Source organism: Ailuropoda melanoleuca, chromosome 13, assembly GCF_002007445.2.
Source record: "Ailuropoda melanoleuca isolate Jingjing chromosome 13, ASM200744v2, whole genome shotgun sequence".
Taxonomy (NCBI): Eukaryota; Metazoa; Chordata; class Mammalia; order Carnivora; family Ursidae; genus Ailuropoda; species Ailuropoda melanoleuca.
The window spans coordinates 2,064,129-2,087,323 of record NC_048230.1 but is presented as its reverse complement, the minus strand read 5'-3'; the positions used below and the strand labels follow the sequence as shown (position 1 = coordinate 2,087,323).

The following is a 23,195-nucleotide window of genomic DNA, read 5'->3' as shown; positions in this document are numbered from 1 at the left end:
CCGGCCCCCGCCCGAGTTCGCGGAGACTTGGTGCCGCACAGGCAACCAGCTCCCGGGACGGGGCGTCACAGCCTCTCTCTCTCTCTCTCTCTCTCTCTCTCTTTCTCTCTCTCTCTCTCTCTCACACACACACACACACACACACACACACACACACCACACCCTCCCTCCTCCACACCCGGCGCCCTCGCCGCAGTGCTGGGTGGAAGGGTGCATCTCCTCATCCTAGGGCCCCTTTGCATCCTCAGAGCAAACCCGACACTCTCCCCCGCAACTCGCCCCACTTTTGCCAGGCCAGGTCAGTTCTTCCCCGTTTGACTGTCTCCCTCCACCCTCCTTCCCTGCTCAAGCTGCTGCTCTGAGCGGGCCAGTCCTAGTTCTCTGGGCCAGAAGGAAGGGGAGGCGTGAACCGAACGTGTACTACGCATCTGGAGCTTTACGTACACCGCCAGTCCTTTGGCCTCAGAGCAGTCCCGTCACCTCCGTGTTATACCTAGTTCATAGCCCAGCCTACGGAGGACCAGGGAGCTGGAAGAGAAGGGATTCAAACCTAGATCCCTGCTTTGAAAAATCCTGCTCTTAGAGGCGCTTGAACTCTTTTCCCTTCCATTTATTCCTTCTTGTCCAGACTGTTCTGGACAAGGGTCAGAACCCCTCCCCACTGCTCACCTCTTTCCTGAGGGGTTTGCTTGAGGGAGCTGGTGGGCCCTGGGAAGATATTGCCACCCTTTCTCCCAGCCCAGAGCATCCCGGCTTACAAGCTTGCAGGGCCTGTGGGGGTGAACCACACGGATGATCTCCCCAGTGGGTATCAGCTCCACTTGCAGCGCCATTCCGCCGATGGAGAGCCAGTGTGCTTGCTGAGCAATGGGGCCGCTGAGCAAAAGCCTGCCCACTGGCCCGGGCTGCTCCCAGAGCCAGGAATCTGGTCTCACACTGGGATGGCCACTTGGTTCAGCTTCAACTCCAGCCCCAGGGGATGTGTCTGGTCCAGCTCCTCAGGACACAGCTGGAGCAGCCCAGGTCTGATTGGGAGGCCTCTTGGCCCAGCCGGTTGGGGCAGGAAGAGGAGGGGCTGAAGGACTGAGGAAATGCCTGTTGTCCCAGGTAACCAGAGAGGCTGATGCAGCCACTCATGGGGGACCCTGGCCTCCAGGTCAAAGGGTAGGAGGTCTTTCTCCCCAACAGCTCCATGGTCAGGCCTCTCCTGCTACCCACTTACTGTTGTCAGCTGGAGAGCCGTGTTCCCCAAACCAGAACACACATCCTGCCCTAAGCCAACACAATCCGTCAATAGGCACTGTCTCTCCAGCATGTCTCCCCAGTTTGCCTCCTTCCCCCCACAGCAGCAGGTGAGTCCCTTGAATTTGAGAAGCCAGGGCTGCTGAGGGCTGGCCATGTTGAGCAGAGTTTAGCTGGAGACAGAGAAAGGCACTGGAGTAGGCCCGTCCCACGGTCCTCCGGAGCCTTTAATGCTTAGGAGGGCTGGACTCCCTGGTTCGTGGGCAGCCTGAGCCCTGTTGGTGTCTTACTTTTCCACAGTACCCTCAGGTGCCCCTCACCCCCAATGTTCCTGTTTTCTATCTTTATCGTTGCTAAATCACTGCTGACACTTTCCTGGCCTGGGACTGAGCCCTCAGGTCCAGCCATTCCTTATAGGAAGTAAGAAGGGAAGAGGATGGGGAAAAATGACCTTTCCAGAGGGAGACACTGGCATGGGAGGGGTGAAGTCCAGTGGACTGGTGCCGGCCCTGACCACCCCGTGGACAAGCACCTTCCCCTGGGGCACCTTTTCCTTCCCTCCCCACAGCGTCCCCCGCCCAGGAAAGGCCAGCAAAGCTTCCTTCCTTCCCCTGAGAAGCACATCTATCTAGGGCAGGCTCATCCCCGGTGGCCACACAATGGCCCTTATCAGCTGTGGAGCCAGGCACAGAGACCCAGTGCACACCAAGTCTCACACATTTCCTGTTTCCACCCAGCGGGTCAGGGCTGGGCCCAGAGCGGCCATATCCTGACTGGGGCCAAGAGGAGGCAGAACACTCCCCCTTCCCTTCCCGGCCTCTCAATCAATGCTGGACTCGCTCCTCCCAGGCCAGGAGGGTCCCCCCAACAGGAGGCAGGGGTAAGGGTGTGTGAAGACCTAAGGGGGAAGGGGAGAGGTGGGCACCTGGACAAGCATGCTCCACAAGCAGAAGGGGGGGGGTCCCCTGAGATCCAGGCCAGGCTACATGAATCAGAATGGGATAGGTACGCTGTGCTTTGGTTGTTTTCCAGCTGTTCTCTCACAATGATCTGTGAACGCACACGTTATTTGTATTCTACAGACAACCAAGATTCTTATGTGGCTAGAGGTGGGACTCGGATTCCAACCCAGGTCTTGACTTCATTCCTGTGTTTCTGGCCCTGCATGACACCACAGCTGCCTGTTAACTTCAGACGGGTCATGGCACTCCTCTGAGCTTTGGTTTCCCTTCTGCCAAATGACAGGTGTGGTGTGGCAGCGCCCATGAGGCTAGTGCAGGTGGGAAGGCAAGAGGTGCGCAAGTGCGAGTGGTCGGGGGTCCTCAGGTGTGAGTGTGTTGGGGCAGGGACAGAGATTACCATGGAGACCTTGGGGCAGGAGGCTCAGGGGAAAAAAGATGGTGACATTTTTAGATAGCTCGGCGTGGGACCATGGCCCGAGACGAAGGTGAAGGAATGTGGGTGAGGGGGATGAAGCAGTGAGTGCAGATCGCCTTTTCTGAGAGTCGTCAGTTCCCAGAAACCCACTCTACTTCACAGCAAGGTAAACGAAGTGCCAAGAGCATAGGTGGCTCACCCCGACTCTGCCAGGGCCCCAGAGGGCCACCATCCTGGGACCTCATCCCATTCCCATCCAGGCAACATCTGCCACTCTCGGACATACAGTTTAGTCTAGACCTACAAGGCCCTCGTCCTAGAGGCTAGCAAGGGCATGGAGTCGTACCCCCACCCCCACCCCGTCACGGAGCCACACACAAGTGTAAAAGCCACGTTTCTAATTATCCCCCACCACAACAGACACAGAACACAGCCACAGGCCAGGGGGACAGTTCTTGATGGTACACATGGCTCCCACAGTTGAGTATGGATCACAGAGTGACTGGAGTGTCCCTCAGTCTCAGGTCATAGGATGGGCGTGACAATCACAGAGCAGATTCCCTGAGGTGTCTTCTCCTAGGACAAGGGCCGTTGAATCACCAGTAGCTGGAGGCAAGTGGCGGGAGTGGGACTGAGTGCCCACACAGCACCTAGAGAATGCTCTCTGAAGACCCTCAAGGCCAGATTTCAGAAATGTCTGGATTCTGGCTCTCTTCTTTGCCTGCCTCTACTTCTAGGGGCTAGGGCAGTCTACAGAGAAGGCAGGTTTCTGGCCAGGGAGGAGCGTAGGAGGCAAGGGTAGGAGCAGAAGAGCTCGACTGGACAAGAAACACCCTGGAAGAGTCTGTGGCCACAGTTCCTCTACTACCTGCCAACCCTTCACAAGAGGGCAGGTTAGGGCATGGAGCCTGACCCACCAGCACAAGTGAACCTGGGTCCAATCCTTTGCTCAGGCCCTTGAACTTTCTGGGTCAGACTGCATGGGGGCAGGGGTGCTGGGACGACACGCATCATCCCGTCCACAACACCTACGTAAGAGCCCAGGTGGAAGGGCCCCTCCATCCTGCCCACTCAGTCTAATTGCTTTTGCTAAAAGCAGGGATCCCAAACCCTCTGCCCATCCCCCAGGGGGAAAGGCAATGAGATGCCAAGACTCTTGGAACCCAGAGCTGCTTGTGCCAACCAGTCTATGGTGCCTGTGCAAATGTGAGCATCCCCCCCTCCCAGGCAGCCTGAGGCCCAGGATGGCGTGACAAGAATGCAGGCCTGTGCCAGATGGGGCATGTGCCTGGCAGGCCTGCCTGGGCGGGACTGGGAGTGTGTATGGGGAAAATCAAGAAACGAGATATAGGCTGGAGGGTCCTTCCCACATCCAGTGGACTGTCCCAGGTCTTCACTATTGACAGACTAGCTGGTTTCACTCAGATCTCAGCAACAAAAACCTGTATTTAAGTGGCCAATTCTAGAGATCTGGACTGGAGAGAGCAAAGGAGTGTGGCTGGAGCTCCCCCTGGGAGGTGGAGGATACCTGCTGCCTCCTCTGGAGGCTGGGCCGGGTCCCCAGCGCTCCTGGCAGTGGTGGACAGAGCTGGCTGCCAGCTCTGGCCTCCGCCCTGGATCCACTCTCATCCAGGCTCAGATATGTGGTTGGGCTTCACCCAGTGGGTCCTGCGCCAAGAAGGAGCCAGGCTGGATCTGCAGGGATAAAAGAGGCGGTGAGTAGATGGGAGGGAGAGCAGATTTTCCTCTGTGTCCTTCTATCACTCCCCTTCTCCAGTGCATGCGGCACCATGGTACAAGTAGGTTCCCAGGCCGGTGGCACTGGAGAACTGAGGAGGGGCTCAAGTCTCCTTCCCCCACCAGCATACCTTGAAGGGTTTGCTTATCCCCACCACAGAATGTAGATTGTTGCTATAGTAACAGAGGAGAAACTGGTCCTCAGTCTCAGGGATATCACTGGTATTGAAGTATACCTGGTGGGGAGGATGGAGAGGAATGGGGTCAGCTCCCCAGCCTGGGCCCCACCCAGCTCTCAGCAACAAGTTATCCCACCCTCTGTTTGCTTCCAAAAGACAGGCAAGCCCACACGCTGGAGACATGGAATACCTATCCCAGGGAAGTGGGCAGGTACCTGGCTCAGCCCATCGCTGAAGGAGACCTGGTTGTCCCTAACCCAGACATAGGACACGTAGTCATTTATGTGGCGAAGCCCGACCTGTGGGAGAGGGGATTGGGCAGTCAGTGGTCTGGGAGGACACAGCACCTATGACGAGTCCTAAGGACAGGATGTCTCAGGCTCGCCATTGTACTGTATGCCCCCTCCCCTTCACTGCCAGCCTCTAGGTGGGCAAGGACCCTTGTGGGGGACGAGCACGAGCTCTTCAGTCTCTGTACCCAGCTCCCGTGAGTCCCCAAAATGGATAAGCCAGAGGGGTGGTGCTGACGGACACCACGTCTTGCCGGCCACATCACCTTGTATAGTCCAATCCAGTCCCAGGGGCTGCTGAGAAAGTCCGGGGTCAAGGAGTAGCTGATCAACATGTCGTTCTCCATGGTCCACAGCCCCTCGGGTATCAGGGTGACCACTGGGGCAGACACCAATGGCTTCAGCTACATAGGAGTGGGAAAGGGGTTGAAATCCCATAGCATCACTCCTTTCTCTGAGGCTAATGTTCTTGCTGTGAACCTTTCCAACACATCAGGGTCAGTGAAGGGGAAGAGGGGCACACAAGGCGGTGGGCACAGAACTCTACTAGGCTGCCCCAAGAAGTATCAGACCTTGGCAGGCCCACTGGAAGGAGAAAGGGCCAAAGGCTTGTCGGGGGTGGCTGGCCCTGCCAGGGAGGATGGGGCTGGGGGCCTGGTGGGCAACCAAGCAGAGAGCCAGTGCTGAGGGGAGAGGGTGGGGGAGAGTAGGGGAGTTGCTAACAGGTTTAAGAAAGAAGCCAGGTAGCTGCTCTCAGGCCTCTCGGGTTCCTCGCCAAAGTAGGAGGGTAGCTCTGTGGAGATCAGCTATAGCATGGGAAGGGCACAACGGTATAAAGACAGACAAACCAGCCATGAAAAAGTGAAGGCTGAGGGCAGCCAGCAGGTCTCAAAGGAGGTCAACATTGCCTTGGTCATTTACCGTAAGATGCAAGGATGGAGGGAGCTCCCTTTGCAACCCGATCCAGGTAGATTTAGGACAAATAGAAGGAAGTCCTACTTCACATGGTAGGTAATAAGCATAATGGAACCCATTAGCCCCGAGGGACAGTACCAAGAGGAAATGGAAACCTATTCACGAAGGTTCTGAACACGTTTTTGACAGAGCCCTCAACAGCTTCTAAGAGCTGGGATACCTGACCTGGGAGGAGTGGCAATGGTGTCCTCCTACAGGTCTCGCCTGGGAGATGTGCTGACAAGAGAATCCAGGGCTTGGGGGTTTGGAAGGCAGCCCAGCGGGTGCTCTGTCAAGTGCCAGGCAGCCTGGAAATTCACCTCCAAGTCAAAGGTGCTGGTGACAGGCTTATGGTCACTGATGCAGTACATCATGTGGCTGACATAGCTCCTCAGAGACAGGCAGAAGCGGGGGGCCAGCAGCCTCTGGGTGTGGGGGTCGGCCCGGGGCTGCCGCTTCAACCTCCACAGGATGCGGTCGGTCCATGCAGGCTTGCGTTTTTTTTCACTGGGGGTGATGGGGAAGAAGAATGTGGAGAGAAGGGTTGGCAGGAGAGCAAGAAGGTACCCCCAAAAAGTCTGCTGGAGCCCCGAACACCAGGGCCTCTCGGTGGCCATGAGACCCCTGAGCCACAGTGGGAGTGTGGCACGGCAGCAGGCAGGAGGGGGCCTGAGAGAATCAGAAGCATACTGGCCTTTGTCAGACTCAGCCAAGGACCTTCAGTCTAGTCTATATTTTTATGAATCAAACTGTGATTCAGAAGCATTCCACTTCAAAGCTTTTCTGACTTCTAGAACAAAAGCAGCAGTAGACCAAAGCAGCTGAGGTTTGGATTTTGGAGTTAGAGGTAAACTGGAATTTGGCTTCCTTCTCGCTAACGGTGCAACCTCAGGAAAGGAAAGGGAAGCACTTGGGGAAGCTCACTAGGTGCCTGCCATCAGTACTGCCTGTCCCCCCCCCACAGGTGGAGAAACCGAGACTCAGCAGGGAAGGCACTTTCCCGAAGTCACACAGCTACTGAGTGGTGGAGTCAGGATTCAAGGCCAGGCAGCATGACCACAGAACACAAGCTCTTAATGACCAGGCCACCCCTTCCACGGCCTCAGCTTCCTCATCCGTAAAATGAAGGTAATAATAGTTACCTCACAGGGTTGTTGACGTGATTAAATGAGATAAAGCACACAGAATATTTATAGCACAGCGCCTGGTACAAAATAAGCTCTCTGTAATCACTGGCTATTATGACTCTGTTCTCAAGAGTCAACTGAGACACCTCTGGCCTGTTCCTTGCTTACTAGCTTCGCTGAGGAGCCCGAGAGGCCGTACAGCCCCTGGAGACAGGAGTACTTTCCTCCCCTAGGTAACTGGTTGCCCACGACAGGCAAGTCTGACTCCTAACAGCCATGCTCAGGCAGCTACAGGGGTGTTGTCGAAGACCGGCAGTTCTCTAAGACCACGCCGTGCCCTCCGGGGCGGGGGGGGGCAAGTCCTAGAGTGGGGGTGGGGGCAGTTGCTGTTCTGGGTTCCTCCCCCTTGATTTTACATGAACCCTGAGTAAAGCCTAGTCCAATGGTTCCCTACTTTAAAACCTTTCACGAGTCTCCACTGCCTCCAGAATAAAGCTCAGGTCCCCAAGCCTGACTTTTAAGGAGACTGACACCCTAGTCCTACACCATCTGCCACCACTGTCCCAGACCCACCCACCACAGTGCCTCTCCCGCCTCTGGACCTTTACTCTTGCAGTTTGTGCTGCCTGGAACACCCTTCTTCACAGCGAGAGGCCCAGTTCCAATGCTGTCTTTGTCAGAAAGCTGTCTTTGAGCTCTACTTTCTGCTTCCAAAGCATTTTGCACCAGTGCTATAATGTTATCCAGTGCTGGCGTTTTCGGTTTCCCAGTCGGCGTACTGGTTCATGTGTGAGCTCGGAAGGCCAAGGACTGGCTCTTGGGATCTCCTGCATAGCCTCAGTGTTAGCACAGAGCCTGGCACATAGTGGGCACAACTGCTTGTGGAACCTAACTCACTACCTCAAACTCAATCTCTCTCCTCAAAAATGCCCATCTAGTCCTAATGTATACAGTTTCAGGTGCTGATAACCAGTTTGCAATGCTGTTTTTTTTTAAATTTTTTTAAAAGATTTTATTTTTATTTATTTGAAGAGACAGAGACAGCCTTCGAGAGAGGGAACACAAGCAGGGGGAGTGGGAGAGGAAGAAGCAGGCTCCCAGTGGAGGACCCTGATGTGGGGCTCGATCCCAGAATGCCGGGATCACGCCCTGAGCCGAAGGCAGACGCTTAATGACTGAGCCACCCAGGCGCCCCTGCAATGCTGTTTTTTTGTCTTGTTTTATTCACTTACTATTTTATTTTTTAGAAGATTTTATTTATTTATTTGACAGAGAGAGAGCAAAAGCAGGGGAGCAGCAGGCAGAGGGAGAGGGAGAAGCAGGAGTCCGACATGGGGCTCGATGCCAGGACCCAAGGATCATGACCTGAGCTGAAGGCAGATGCTTAACCAACTAAGCCACCCAGGTGCCCCCACTTACTATTTTAAATAAACATTTCTGACATACTGTTGTCAATTCAACAGCAATACAGTCTTCTAGCAACAGAGAGGCAGAATGATGTCTCACTGGTAAAGTCTGACTCCACAATCAGACACCAGGATTTGGGGGGGAGGTTCTGCCCTGTTAATTAAGAGCTATGTGGTTCTGGTTGGTGAACTCGTGACTTGGAGAGAGTGGTGGGCTCAGACAGCATGGAAGCTCCTCGCCCTCTCCCCACACCTTGCCCTAGGCCTCTTTTCCATCTGCCTGTTCCTGAATTGTATCATTTCATAATTAACTGGTAATCTACTTAAAAGAGAGAGAGAAAGCTGTGTGTCCATGGGCAAGTAGCTTCACTACTCCCAGCCTGAGCCGCTTCAGCTCTAAAATGGGGTGATAACAGTACTTACTTCAAAGAACCATTGCGAGGATTAAACAAATTCAGGTGTATTAAGGGAGTGGTCAAAAAGTAAGTGCTAACTGGCTCAACCACACCTGTTTGGGGCTCCTGGGGTTGTCTTAACCTTCCACTCTCCTGAGGAGTGTTCAGAACACATCAAAAATGCTATTTCCACCTCGGAGATGACAGAGAGAATCTCCGAACCCACCTTGGACATTCAGTACCTAGCAACGCTTAAACCTGGGAATGAACCACACAAATGTACCACTCTCCCTTTCAAAGCATTCCCCCTCCCCACCTTCCCTATTATGGTGACTTGCTGTCACTTCAGGATCCTCCCCAAGTCCTGACCACAGCCTGTCTTCCTTTCCTCTTTCCAGGGCCTGCCCAGGCTTATCACTGGGCACCTGTATGCTTCAGTCTTTCAACAAAGATTTACTGAGCCCTTATGATATGCTGGGCATCTGGGGATCTGAAAAATGGGACTGATAAGGTCCTCGAGGAGCTTGTCTAACAAAAAAAGGACAAGAAACAAGTTAAAGGTGTACAAATTGGGGTGTCAGGCTGGCTCAGTTGGTAGAGCATGTGACTCTCAATCTCAGGGTCATGAGTTCAAGCCTCATGTTGGGCATGGAGCCTACTTATAAATAAATAAACAAATAAATGTGTGTGTACAAATTAAATATTACATATATTCTCTTAGTTCTCCATTTCTTTCTTTAAAAAAAAGATTTATTTTTTTGAGAGAGCGTGCGCATGTGTGCACACGCACACACACACACACACACACACATGCACGCAGAGGGGAGGGGCAGAGGGAGAAAGAAACTCAAGCAGACTCTGTGCTGAGCATGGAGCCCGACTTGGGGCTTGATCCTACAACCCTGAGATCATGACCTGAGCCAAAACGAAGAGTTGGATGCTTAACCGACTAGCCCCCCCTCCCGGGACTCTCCCCCACCAAGTTCTCCATTTCTAATAATAATTGCAAAACATGGGATCTTCTGTCCACTCGACACTGTGATAGGTGTCTCATGGACTGTCCTGATCCCCTCCGCACTGGAAGAATGTTACAGGTCACATTCTCCTCCCACTACAAGACACTGAAGTCACCCTGTGCAGGCAGAAGTCAGATGCTTGCCCGGGTCTATGAAGTCCATGCTCCTTCCAGTGCACTCCAAAGTGGCCAATTCCCAGCAGCCAGAACTGTCTCACCGTATGCCTTACCAGAACCGGACTTCACTTAGATTTTTTGGCTGAATGGTTGTGACCAAATACAAGAATTGTTTCTGGAGGGGCACCTGGGTGGCTCAGTCGTTAAGCGTCTGCCTTCGGCTCAGGGCGTGATCCTGGTGTTCTGGGATCGAGACCCACATCAGGCTCCTCTGCTGGGAGCCTGCTTCTTCCTCTCCCACTCCCCCTGCTTGTGTTCCCTCTCTCGCTGGCGGTCTCTATCTCTGTCAAATAAATAAATAAAATCTTAAAAAAAAAAAAAATCGTTTCCGGAGATTAGTATGTCCTTACTTTAGACAAATTAAAACCAACTAGCTCTGCAAATTTCTCTTTAAGAGCCTAGAAAATTGAGCTGATTTACTGACCCCAAAGTAGTGATGTGTTCCATTTCTGGGTCTGAAATGGGACTTTTCCCTTCAGCTCCCTATAGATGGCTTCTAAGTGTCTTACTGAACTCTGGACATGAGTCTTGACTAGATTGATCATAATACCGTCTGCTCATTGCCTAGTGGAGAAGTTGACCAGGCTCACGTCAACTGTAACAAAACCCTATAGCAATCCCTGACTTTAACAGGATTTCCCGCTCTCGGCTTGTTCATCCTCCCCTGTAATGGGAGCTGACCTTGTTTCTCATTACATCTTGGCTCAGGGATGTTGCTGTGGCTGGGCAAAGCTGCGTGTGTACCATGCCCTGCACACAACTCACTCACTTTGTACAGCTGGTCAGGCTCTTCTCAAGGTGCCTCTCATCCGCGCTGCTGACTGACTGCAATGCCTGCCCTTCTCTCTGCCAAACTCTGCTGTTTCCTTGACTGCAGCTCTGACTGATTCCTCCCGGCTTCAGCCACCTGCCTCTTTACCATTTGCTCAACCTCCTTCAGCACTTCCAGAGTTCTAGAACCTTCTATTGGCCAACTCCTGGACATGATGTGCTTATTTGGATCTCTTGCTATGGGTGGATCCCTCTAATAGACTGGCTGCTCCTTAAATACCTTATCTTTTCCTTTTGTCTTCTCAAGCTCCAATTCAAACATATGCCAGGCACTATGCTACATACCAGAGATGGTCATAAATCAGATGCAGTCTCTTCAGGCATTCGTAGTACAGCAGGAAAAGCACACTGTGTCTTGACAGCGATGTTGAAAGCATGGTGTGTGCAAGGCTTTCAGGCAGCATTATGGGCAGGAGAGAACTCTCAGTGAGATGGGGAAGGGTCAGGGAAGGCTTTCTAAAAGTGATGATGTCTGAACTGGGTTTTCAAGGAGGAAGAACGGTCTGGTTACACAGGCACATGGTAAGTGCTCAGTAACGTCAATCACAATGTGGACTATCTGTCATGCGGAAATAAGCATCTGCCTCCTCCATAGCAAGCCTCTGCTATCCCAACCCTGCGCTCTTCTTTGCTGCTGCTGCAAGACTGGCTGTGAATTTGGAGGTGCTGTGGGCTAGACAGAAGCACTGGGGGCCACAGAGTCCAGAGTCAGGTCTCAGCTCCAGCTCCGCCATTACTAGCTGAGCCTCCTGGGGAAGTCCTTTAACATCTCGGAGCCTCTGTACCCAATCTCAGTACCGGCTGATCACAGCCTAGCCAATGCTCAGCTGTCTGCAACGACTTCTAATCTCCTGGTGGTTTCCCTACCGTACCTGGCAGTGGGGGCAAAGGGACCCCTGGCCACATGGCCTGCCAGCAGCTCCCTTCCTGCTAGCAAGTGAGGATTGAAAGTCCATTGGTAGAAGGTCCCAGCCACCAAGGCCCAGGCCCACCCCACCGAGGCCTCACAGTTTCCATGATAGCTCTCACTTCCAATGGATAGCTGGGGAGACTGGCAGTCTCCCTGCAGCTGTGGCCCCAGGCCAGCTGGCCAGCTGGAACCTGCCCTCTTACCTCCTTTCTGGCCTGCTCTGTTGCCCAGGCTAGACTCTGTTTCTATGGTTCATGGCCTCCTCTTGTGTGCACTGCCCAGGCCGTGACCCCAGCACATCTTGCTCCACACTCCTGAAATGCCTCAGCCCCTCTCCCTTCCTTGGAGGGGACGCTGTGGCTCTGCCATACCACTGCCAGCACAGGGTCGTCCATTCTACCTCTCACCCCCGCCTGGCTGGGGAGACACCTGTTCACTCCCTATATTCCAGAGGCACTGCCCTGGAGGCACCTCCCGGTAAGAGGAATAAATGAAGGAGCTGCTCCGGGTGAAACAAAACCCCTGTAACATGGAAGGGGTTCTTCTTTTTCTTCAAAGAGATGAGAATCCTTGCCAAATTGGGCCGGGAACTTCATGCTGGAGCTGCTCTTGACCTTCTCCCTAAGCTTAAAGTTTGGGTGGTTCCTGGCCCCTTCTAGGCTTCTTAGAAAGGTTTTTAGTAAAACTACCACCTGAAGACATGAATCTAACAACAGCAGTTGTCACAGTACTTACCAGGTGCCAGGCACTGGGCTACGCACACACAAGGTCTCATTCAATCCTCAACACCATGAGGTGGGTACTACTATCACCCCCATTTTACAGATGAACAAAATTGAGGTTTAAATACCTTATCCAAGGACGTACAGCTGATGAGGGGCAGAGCTGTATTTCTAACTCCTGGATGCACTGTCTCTACATTGTTCCCTGTAAACTCCTCCGTTGACAACTACTGTTTCATCTTCCTAAGTAGAACCCGATCCACTCCCAGCGGGGGCAGGGGTACCTGATAACAGTAACTGGCTGAGCCGAGATTTCTGTCCCCCAGTCTGAGAAGGACCGGAAAGCCTGGGAGAGTGGAAGCAAGGGTTCCCAGAATGCTGAAATGCAGTCCCTTCCAAGTGAGGAATCAGCTGCTTCCCCGCCCCTCGCCCTACCTGCCCCGCCCCCGCCCCAACCCCCATCCTTTCCAGCACCTTCTTGCTTTCTGAGGACAATCTGGGACAGCTCCCACAGTCAGCACCTCATGAGGCGGGTGGGAGGTGCCACTCCTGAGGTGATGGCTCGATCTATTCCTGCTTCCCTAACACTTCTATTCTGAGGCAGCTCTCTCTGCCACTAAGGCCCACACAACCTGACTTCCCAGGCCTCCTGGCCCCTCATTTCCTCCTCACAGGCTAATTCCAAATTAGCCTGTGGCAGGCTGACCTCTCCTGGTGGGGCCCCCTCACCTGGTGTCATAGTTGTTGGAGTTCTTATCAAACTTGTAGGTGGGTGGGAAGAGCAGGGGGCCCTCCTGGAATTCCCGGAGCAGTGGATCGTGTCTCTTGGCAATGCTGAGCTAGAGAGAGAGGCACAGACCCGTCTCCTAGTAGTCCTGACCCAACGGCCCAGCACACACTCCACTGGAAGGATCAGCACATGCCATCGTGGTAGGCCAAGAGTCAAGCCACACCACTTCACTTCCTCACTGCCCCAGTGACAGCCTCAGCAGCCCATCCCCACTCCACCCCCATCCCAGGAAAGCTGAATCCTTTTGCAAACATTATCCCATAGTCCCAGGGGAGGGAGCTGCCTGTCATTTCCCAGTCCTTGGACTATAGGGACCGGGCTTTGAATTCCATCTCTCTGGGAGTCACTAGCAAACATGTATCAGAGGGGAGGCTGGGGTAGCCAGGGGCCCCCTCAAAGGGCTGGTATCTCGTCATCCAGGAGGCAAGCAAGCCTGGGGATGGAAAGACGACAAGGATCCAAGAGAGCTGGTACCCAGTGCAGGATCATGGCAAGCCGAAGCCCTTCTTGTTCCCTATCTTAACACACACTCCAGGGAAGACCAGGCCCCTGGGTGCAAAGCCCTGTTAAACTCCCCCCGCCTGGGAACAAGGACTTCAGAGGCCTGGAAACAGAGAACAGGTGGCTAAGGAAGAGTCCCCCACATTTGATGTTGGACTTCCACAATGGGCTCAGATCACCCCTCTGAACCCTTCCCTCACTTGATACCTGATCCTTCTCCCACAAGTCACTGTAGCGCTGATTTTTTATGGATTCCCGGACAAAATGCAGCCCAAAGTCATCGATCCGAAAGTTCATGTCTCCAAACCAGAGAATGAGGCTGCAGAGAGAAAAGAAGGCAGCTGAGGGCTGTGATGAGGTAAGAGCAGGCCTCAGGCCTGTTCCCTCCTCCAGCACAGAGCTCGAGGGGCAGGTGAGATGCTGGAAGCTGGAAGAGGAGCCAGTGATGGTGATGACATGGCATGAGCCCTAATGAACTGTTTTCACGGCCACTTCCCTGCCGTTTAAGCCAAAGAGACCAGCCCCCAGGGGCAAGTAACAAATACAGAGCAGGCTCTCGCCTTCCCTCTCCCTCCCTCAACGGGTCACCAGGCAAGGCTGAGAACCAGTTCTCTGTGGGTGACCTCAGGAACCCTGGGGTTCTCGATCTGGGATCTTCAGGAGTGTCCAGAATTCCTAGGCAGGACACGGGGGCCAGGGAAAGGGAAGGGGTCGTAGACCCCAGGAAGGTAAAGCTGGACAGGAGAGCAGATGGGGCATCAGGGAAGAGGCTGGGAAAGGGCTGGACTGGAACACAGGCTGACTGAGGAGAATGCTAGCCTGGCTGGTGTGGGGGCGAGGACGGGGCGGCAGTTAACACGTGCATGCTCACTCATGGTCCAGGATGTTGGGGATATCCTGTCCCTCAAAATTTTGCATCTCTAGGATCCGGTCAAAGTGCTCTAGCCGCTGGTCATTGTTAGCCATGTGGGGGGGCAGGTGGCAGTTGACGATGCTGACATAGTAGCCATAAAGCTTCAGGCAGATGTTGATGCCCCCTTTGTTCCCCTGGTAGGACAAGTGGGCAGAAGGGTGGGAAGTTACTCTGGGTGAGACAACTTCCCCTTTTCCATCCCAAGCCTAAGGGGAGATGGCCTCACCTGCCACAAGATCTCCCAGGGCCAGACACTCAGCTCCCCAGAGTGACCTCTTCTCCTAAGAGCCCAGCTCACCCAGCCTGAAGTCTCAAGGGTGCTAAGCTCCCAGAGGCAGGAGAGCAGGTATGCGGGGCACTGGCTTGGAAGATTCATGTCACCCCCCTCCCTTTTCCATTTGCTTGCCCTTAAAGCACCCAGCCCTCCCCAGCCCAGTGGCAGTCCTCCCAGCTCATGTCACAGACAACAACTCAGTCCTTACCCAGTACCCGAAGAGGCCAGTGGGGGTGGATTTAGTAGAGAGGATCTGGACAAAGGGCAAATGCTGATGCTTGGCAAAGAACAGTAAGAGGAGCCCCTGCATGCGGACACTGGAGACCTACAGCAAGGGGGAACAATGGTCATTCATTTCCCTGCACAGGCTGAGCAAGTCCCTGCCTAGCCCTGAGGTCGATGGTATCTCAGCTCCAGACTCAGCGTTTTACTCCTCTGAGCTGCCAAATGATGCATTCTGAGAGCTAAGCCAGGTCCAGTTCCTGTTCCTGGGCTTGGGTGGAAGGCAGAGAAGACAAGGCTGCCAGGGCACCCTGCCATCAGGAAGACACCGACTCTCCAGTCCCAGCACCATGCAGCCTAAGGAATCCTCTCACCTGCACTATGGGTCCTTAGGGCACTCTGGGCTACCACCCCCGTGGGCCAGGGCCTCAGAGAGGGATGGCACAATGTAGGAAAGTGGCTAAGGGCATTGGCTTTGAAGTTAGCCAGACCTGGGTTCAAATCTCACTTGGCGGGGGCACCTGGGTGCCTCAGTTGGTTAAGCAGCTACCTTTGGCTCGGGTCATGATTCCAGGGTCCTGGGATCAAGCCCCACATCAGGCTCCCTGCTCAGTGGGGAGCCTACTTTTCCCCCTCCCTCTGCTGCTCCCCCTGCTTGTGCTCTCTGTCAAATAAATAAATAAAATCTTAAAAAAAAAAATCCCACTTGGGCTCTTAGTATTTGCTATTGGGCCAAGTCTTGGTCTATTTGCTCACTGAAAAACCAGGACTCTATCTCGTCTATCTCACAGATGCTGGAAGGATTAACTGGCAGCTATTCTTTCCTGGTTTAAGGATTTTAAAACATTTAAAACATTTTTTTAGTAATTTTTACAACAAATGTGGGGTTCAAACTCATGACCCTAAGATCAAGAGTCTAATGCTCTTCTGACTGAGCCAGCCAGAATCCTGGCTTAACGACCAGAAACCCCTGGTTTAACAACTTTTTAAAAAAGATTCTTTCTTCCTTCCTTTCCTTCCTCCCTCCCTCCCTCCCTTCCTTCCTTCCTTCCTTCCCTCCCTCTCTCTTTCTTTATTTTTTAAAAAAGATTTTATTTATTTGACAGAGAGCCAGCCAGGCACCCCTGGTTTAACGACTTTTTAAAAAAGATTTTCTTTCTTTCTTTCTTTTCTTTTTCTTTCTTTCTTTCTTTCTACTTATTTTTTTAAAAAGTTTTTTTTTTATTTGACAGAGAGACAGCAAGAGAGGGAACACTAGCAGGGGGAGTGGGAGAGGGAGAAGCAGGATTCCCCTTGAGCAGGGAGCCCCATGCAGGGCTCAATCCAAGGACCCTGAAATCATGACCTGAGCCGAAGGCAGACGCTTAACGACTGAGCAACCCAGGCACCCCATTTTTTTAAAGATTTCATTCATTTATTTGACAGAGAGAGAGTAAAAGCAGGCAGAGTGGCAGGCAGAGGGAGAGAGGGAGGGAGAAGCAGGCTCTCCACTGAGCAAGGAGCCTGATGTGGGGCTCGATCCCAGGACCCTGGGACCATGACCTGAGCCAAAGACAGGCGCTCTAAGATTTTATTTATTTATTTGAGAGAGAGAGCACGAGTGGGGGGTTAGGAGATCAGAAAGAGAAGCAGACTCTCCGCTGAGCACAGAGCCCAATGTTGGGGCTCCATCCCAGGACCCTGGGATCATGACTCAAGCCAAAGGCAGATGCTTAACTGACTGAGCCACCCAGGCACCCTAAAGATTTTTTAAAAAGTAAATGCAGGGAGGGGCACCTGGCTGGCTCAGTCGGTAGAGCATGTGATTCTTGATTTCAGGGTCGTGAGTTCAAGCCCCATGTTGGGTGTGGAGCCTACTTAAAAAAAAAAACAAAAACACAGTAAATTCAGGGAAAGAACATGAGAGAGTCTTCAGGGTGCTAGAAATATTCTGTACCTTGACTTTTGACTGGTGGTAACACTGATGTAGATATACATAAAAATCCATCAAAAATACATCTAATTTCTGCAAACATTATAATGCTCAGTGGAAAAAAATTAAGAAAATGCTCTCCAAAATACTTATACACTGTGGGTAGCTGGATTTCCATGAAGGTGATGCAGAGGCAATGAGAGCAAGCACGGTGGACATGTGTTCATAGGCTGGGGAGAATAGCCACTGGCTACAGAAATCCTTCATACTGCATTTAATCTCCACACCAACCTTGTAAGGAACCGCTGTCCCTGTTCTGCAGACGGAAGGCTGAGGCTCAAGGAGACTAAGGAACCAGGGAGATGACTCAGGTAACAATGTTAGAGGTCAGGGATCCCTAAAACCCCTGCTCTCTGTGAGGTGCGGTGGGAAAGGGCCGTAGCCAGTGACCCTCTCTCTCAGCCTCAGGCTGTCTACACCTACCACCCGAGTAGCTGTTTCCGGAGCTTGAGGTTACAGAGGCCAAGGAGGAAATCCCCGGGTGGGGAGCGTGTACTGGGGCCTTCCAGGAATTATGAAACTTGATCCCGCAGGCCAAGAGCTCTGGCACAGTGGAAGAGTCAAAGCAGGGGGAACCCCAAACCCAAGACTGAGTGAGGGAGGCGTGAGAACCTAGTGTTGGGTAGAGGTTGCTACAAACGTGTCCCCAACCCCACCCTCCAGCCCTAGTCTTGATCTCCCCCATTCACAAGCATTTAAGCCAATGGAACTGACTCCTAAGGAACTGATAAAGATCCAGGAAGAGCTTTCAAGCTTAAGCCTAAGCCACAGAGCAGGCCTGGACCACTGGGACCCAGCACAAAGGCACCAGTCGGCTTTGTGAAGGAGCAAGGGAGGGGGGCGGGAGGCAGGAAAGCCTCGGACTGGGAGAAAGGGTGGGGCTGTGGGGAAAGGCAGGAGACTTGTAGGGGAAGTTCTGTTGGAGGAAGTGAAGTGGGAGGAGCTAAGGAAGGGGCTAAAGGGAGGGAGCTAGGGGCCCTGGAGCCAACAAAGGGGGTCAGGCCCAGGCTTCTCAACCTATAACTGGCAAACTGCTGCCAAAGGAAGAGGATGCAAGCAGGGCTCACCCCTTCACCTCAGTTCTTGGCTAAGGGAAGGAGGGTCACCCATCTGCTTTGGATGCCAGGCCCTCAGGCAGGCCTCCCAAACGCGGGAGGCCACATGAGTAGAAAGAGTTGTGTCCCTGCCACAAGCTGAGCTAATTTCCTTGGCTCGATTCCATTCTACCAATCCCTTGCCAGTTAGCCTGGGGTGCAAGGAAGCCTCCGGTCTTGGGAAGAGAGTGGGTGGTGAGAGAAGTGGTTCTGCCTTCTCAGAAGATCTAGCTCCACGTCTGTGGGAAGAAGCCTGAGCTTCATCTGGAGGGAACCAAGGGCTTGGGGACTGGCCTTTTCCAGCCTTTGAAGCAGGACAAAGCTTGTACCCCCTCCTCCTGCTCTGTCCTCCAGGGGACTCACAGCTCCTGCCTCAGCACCCTTAAGCAAAACTAGGGTACGAGAATTAATTCTGAAGAAATGAGTCACCCAGGAAGGGACTAGAGGAATTCTGGTGTCTCCAAGAAGCACTGCACAGGGTGCTTCGAACAGGAGTATGCCTCATGCCTCAGCTGTGCAGGACATAAAGGTGAAGACCCAGCAATCTAGAGCCTTCCTGGGGATTCTCCTATGGTCTGCTTTCCCCAAAGAATACTGGCCCTTCTGCCGGAGAACTATTTTCCTCCCCATTTTTCTCCCCTCTGCTAACCTCTGGGCCCTTGGTAATCTGACGTACATGTCTCCTGTGATCAGAGGACACCCTCTGATACCAGCAGGCTAGCCATGGGATACCTGTCAGCCTCAGAGCTCACCAGTATACCAATAAAGTATGACAGTTAACTACATGGGTTATGGGGGCGCCTGGGTGGCTCAGTTAAGCATCTGCTTTCAGCTCAGGTCATGGTCCCGGGGTCCTGGGATGGAGCCCTGCATCGGTGCCCTGCTCAGTGGGGCGTCTGCTTCTCCCTCCATCTGCCCTTCCCCCTCCGGCTCATGCTTTTGCTCATGCTCTCTCTCAAATGAATAAATGGAAAATCTCAAAAATAAATAAATAAATAAATAAATTCCATGCTAAATACAATAAAGAAAAAAAAAGAACATGGGTTATGAAGTTTGAAAGATCTAGATTCAAATCCCAGACAGCCTGTGTGACCTTTGAGTCTTGGTTTTATTGTAAAATACCCACATTTCAAGAGAGTTAAGAGTTCTCACTAATGTATATGAAGAGCTTACTTAAAACGCTTACTGCCAAGGAAGCACTCGGTAAATGTTAGCAGTTATCGTTACACGCAGGGACTTCAAGCTGGGCATGTGAGTAGGGATTGAAGGCTGATGGTGGATAGGCACTGAAGTGTTAATAAGCCCTGCTGTGCTTCCCCCAAGATTCTCCCAACTTGAAAAATGTCAAGGCGTTAAACTAACCCCCTGGGTCCCAGCTCTGCTCCAGCTACACTGGGAAGACACAAGGCAGGGGGGAGCCCCAGGAAGCCAGGCGCAAATGAGGTTTAGGACTTTTTTTTTTTTTTTAAAGATTTTATTTATTTATTCAACAGAGATAGAGACAGCCAGCGAGAGAGGAAACACAAGCAGGGGGAGTGGGAGAGGAAGAAGCAGGCTCACAGCAGAAGAGCCTGATGTGGGGGCTCGATCCCATAACGCCGGGATCACGCCCTGAGCCGAAGGCAGGCGCTTAACCGCTGTGCCACCCAGGCGCCCCGAGGTTTAGGACTTTAAACAAATGGAAACAGTATGAAAGCCTGAGTGGCAGACCAAAGGATTGGGGGTTAGTGATGAGAGGTGAGACACATTTCCCAACTGCCCGTGAACTTGTAAGTTACCTTGACGAAGCTCAGAGGGGAAAGCACATCCATGAAGAAACCGCTCCATGGGTCTTCGAAGGCAGTGTCAGAAAGGAGGCTCATGATCCCACAGTTCATCTCCTGCAAACTGCCCATCCCAGGTCAGAGGCTCTCCCCGAGCCCGAGGACAGTGCCTCCGCCACAGACATTTAGTACTGCCCTCAGCACTTTCAAACCTTTGGTACTCATGACTCTGATCTCTCCCTCCCGTGGCCACTGACTGCCAACCCCTTGCCATTACGACTCAGGACAAGAAACACTGACTGGTCCTGATGCAGGCTGAAAGCTCCTAGCCTTCAGACTCCACAGTGAGGGAGGACAGGTTGCAGTGGCACCCCATGGGGACAACTTTGGACTGGTCGGGCTTATCTATCTCAGAAATGGGAATGGGTGAAAGAGCACTGCAGACACCTACCCAATGACATACATGTCCAGATTCAGGTTGTCTTTGTTCAGCTGAAGAAGATCACTGAGGTCTAGGGGAGGTGCTGCAGAGGCCACGTTCCACGTCACAACATGTATGCTGTGGAAGGGATGCGAAGAGAAGTCGTGGAGGGAGGAGGATAAGACCTTATCCAGGTAACGAACAGGGGTCTGGGACTGCTAAGTGCTGCACCACAATCCAATGCAATTATAATGGGAAATGTCAGTTTCTGTTCCCGGTAGTGGGAATAGAGGCACTGAACTACAAGCCCTTCATCCTCGCTTTGTTCCTGAAGCAAGAAATTTCCATCCTGTTTTGGCTCCTCCATGCAGACCCACAGCTGCCTAGGGCTGGCAGCACTGCTGCTGCTGACATTAAGAAAGACTGTCGAAGTAGGCGCGAAGGTTTCAGGGTCAGGTGAGGGAAGGAATGGGGATGGGGTGGGTAGTCAGGAATTTAATAATTCCACCAGCCATTCACATCTCAGGGCTCCTAAGACCACCAGAAAGATTTTGGAGGTTCAATCTTTACCTTGTAAGAGGACTCAGCACTACAGGACAGGAGAATTTCAAAAATAACAAAGATAACACCACCACATTCCCTTCCTTCCTTCTTCCCAGCAGGTCCCTGGAGCATAACCAATTCTGCCAAGCATTTCAGGGAGCCTGAAGGAGAAGATAACAGGGTTCTCAACACTCTCTCAAGAGTCTACCCTCTTTTGGGAAAAGTCATCAGTTGGATAACATCCTCAACCTTGGCTTCATATAAGCCCTGGGGAAGCAACAGAGCTAGATCAGCAGCTCTCAATAACAATGGATCCCACCAGAGGCTCAGGGGAAGAAGACACTTCCATTAAATAGTTACAGCAAAACTCCAAGACAGCCCCAGACTCCGATGAATACAGAGCAGTCAGGGGCTACAAAACTTGCAGAGACCAAGGTCCAGCCACCAGGCCTTAGGTGAGTCCTAGGTACACCATGAGGAGGGGCGCCTGCAGCAGGGGAAAACCCAGAATGGGCGAGGATACAGGGGATTGAGAGAGGTGGGAGAAAAGGGCAGGATGTTCAAAAACATCTCTTCTCCACCAGATCCTGTTCTTAGAGGTCCATGTTCTAAAACGAACAACTTGAAATTCTTGGCCGGCTTAAAACAACTTCCTGCCCCTCCCTACGAACATCAACAAAACGATACACAAACCACCTTCCCAGGCATTAGGCCAGCGATTCTGCACTTCGTTTGTTTACTATCTCCCCCTGCTGTCCAACAGAGGATTAAGGAAAGCAGTCCTTTTAGTCCAAGGCTCTTTGTTTTCCCAGGGACCTGCTCTAAGTGGACGGAGAGCAAAAGTCGGGATTTCTTGCCCTCACTCTCAGATCCGACGACTAGCAGCAAATCCTTGCATCGTGACCTGCACTAAGTTGGTGATTAGCTTTGTTCTTCGTTAAAGAACAAGCATGGGAACAGGCTATATCACTGCACTAAAGGATCTTACCTAAACCCGATTTCGGATTTCGGGAGGTCACAACGGGATCAGGCTGACCCCGTGATGTATGTGCGGATCAAAAGAACAAGATTTCTATTCTAGAGCTGAGAGAAGAATGCCTTGTTATGTCTTTAACTTCAAACAGCCCAATACTGCTGCCTCCGCCAGAAGCCAACCGAGACACCTGCATGGGGCGCCCAAATAAGAACGAGCTCGGAGGCCTGAGTTTGGAGGGAGCGCGGGGCTTGGGCCTAAAACAGCCCCCTCGACATTGGCTTGGGAGAACTGGGAAGGGTCTCTGAACTAGAATCAGCCTTGCAGGCCTGGTCCTTTTTGTACCCCAGATTCGCAGCCCCGAAAGGGTCGGAGATGGTGATCCCACCCCGAACAGGCCGGCTCGCCCGCAGCCGCCTTCCTCACCTGAGCATCTTGCCTCTCGGTTCAGTCGGCTTCCGTGGGTTCACGGCCGCCATGGACCCCACGCCGCGGCCCAGCCGGCTCGCTCCTCCCCGCCCCAGCCGCTCCCGGCCCGATCCACCTCCCTCCCGCAGCAGGTCCCGGCTAGCTTACTCTCGCCCGATTGTTTTCCTTCCGGATTCTGACTCTCCACCTCGGCTTCCGTAAGAGGCGGGGCTTGAGGGCACGGAGGGCCCTGGATGGTGCGGCCGGGGGGGAAGAGGCGGGACCCTCCAACGAGCGCGAAACGGTGAAAGGCTGGGAGGAAAGAGGCTTAGGGGAGCCGGGACGTAGGAGAGGCGCGTCTCCGTTGTCAGCCGAACCCGACGCAACACCGCCCCGCCCCGCATCTGTCATTCCCGCGGCTCCCAGGGTGCCCCGCGCGAGGCCGGCAGGGAGGGGCAGCGTTCCGGCGGAAGCACGAGCATCCTAGACCGGCCCGCACAGCCAATTGTCCGAGATGAGGTCTCTGACCTCTCGCTGTGCCCCTCCCCCTCCCCAACGTCCACAGGTCCGAAGGGCGAAGGGTGAGGGTGGGGTGGCAGTGCAGCCACTGTCCAGCCTGTGAGGTCTCTTTGCTCCTCATCTACAGGTTAATCGCTCTCGTGTTGGTCACAGGGCTCCTCCGTCCTTAGTTCTCTACTTCCACTTTCAAGTGTCTTCGCTTTTCACACTCGTTAGGTTACCTATTACACATTAGATGTTGGGGGTGCCTGGGCTCTTAGAAAGTTAGGCACCTAAGAATGAAAAATAAAACACTGCCTCTATTTGATGCATAGAAATGAAAATTTTTGCCAAAGATTAAGATTTTCTTCAAATAAGTGGTCCTTAATCTTTTTGGGGGTGGGGTGGCGTGGGGAGGGCGGTGCATGGGATTCCTTTGGGGATCTGACGAGAGCCATGAC

General features: G+C 53.0%; 2 protein-coding genes and 1 non-coding gene across 9 annotated transcripts in view; 1 reads left to right on the top strand and 2 right to left on the bottom strand.

The window, feature by feature from the left end:
- MYO1C (myosin IC) overlaps nucleotides 1-967 on the bottom strand; it is a 22,630-nt gene extending 21,663 nt beyond the window's left edge. Inside the window, exon 1 of one of the 2 annotated variants that reach the window (XM_034641863.1) lies at nucleotides 759-967. In XM_034641863.1, the coding sequence (XP_034497754.1) occupies nucleotides 759-833 (75 nt within the window). In that variant the 5' untranslated portion in view covers nucleotides 834-967. The remainder of the gene's footprint in view (nucleotides 1-758) is intronic. The other variant, XM_034641862.1, reaches the window with a different exon arrangement.
- Nucleotides 968-3,002: 2,035 nt separating this feature from the next.
- Nucleotides 3,003-23,089, bottom strand: INPP5K (inositol polyphosphate-5-phosphatase K). 6 transcript variants are annotated; one of them, XR_004619934.1, is made up of 13 exons: nucleotides 22,405-23,089; nucleotides 20,343-20,450; nucleotides 19,907-20,015; nucleotides 15,049-15,165; nucleotides 14,525-14,700; nucleotides 13,861-13,972; nucleotides 13,092-13,201; nucleotides 6,100-6,286; nucleotides 5,092-5,229; nucleotides 4,751-4,834; nucleotides 4,488-4,592; nucleotides 4,148-4,314; nucleotides 3,003-3,195 (listed from the first exon to the last, which is right to left on the bottom strand). XR_004619934.1 is itself a non-coding variant. In XM_034641867.1 (13 exons), the coding sequence occupies exons 3-13, from the start codon at nucleotides 20,354-20,356 to the stop codon at nucleotides 4,255-4,257; spliced, it is 1,212 nt and encodes a 403-aa protein (XP_034497758.1). In that variant the 5' UTR covers nucleotides 20,357-20,450; nucleotides 20,883-21,016; nucleotides 22,405-22,514; the 3' UTR covers nucleotides 3,003-4,254. The 6 variants fall into 6 exon arrangements, 5 of the variants coding, with proteins under 5 accessions (XP_034497758.1, XP_034497757.1, XP_034497759.1 ...); XM_034641867.1 differs by adding an exon at nucleotides 20,883-21,016 and having other exon boundaries at nucleotides 3,003-4,314; nucleotides 22,405-22,514; XM_034641866.1 differs by lacking the exon at nucleotides 22,405-23,089 and adding exons at nucleotides 20,883-21,016; nucleotides 22,255-22,393 and having other exon boundaries at nucleotides 3,003-4,314.
- On the top strand, nucleotides 9,284-9,356 carry TRNAE-CUC. Its single transcript has one exon. It is a non-coding gene; the product is annotated as a tRNA-Glu (tRNA).
- Nucleotides 23,090-23,195: the final 106 nt, after the last annotated feature.

Excerpts from the sequence above, each read along its gene's own strand:
- INPP5K (XM_019798365.2), bottom strand. The coding sequence starts at position 22,640 with ATGCGGGGCGGGGCGGTGTTGCGTCGGGTTCGGCTGACAACGGAGACG. Across the intron at positions 15,166-19,906 it reads CCCCTCTGAGCTTCGTCAAG|GTCTCCAGTGTCCGCATGCA; the intron begins GTAACTTACAAG and ends CCCTTGCTGTAG. Across the intron at positions 14,701-15,048 it reads CTGGCCTCTTCGGGTACTGG|GGGAACAAAGGGGGCATCAA; the intron begins GTAAGGACTGAG and ends TTGTCCTACCAG.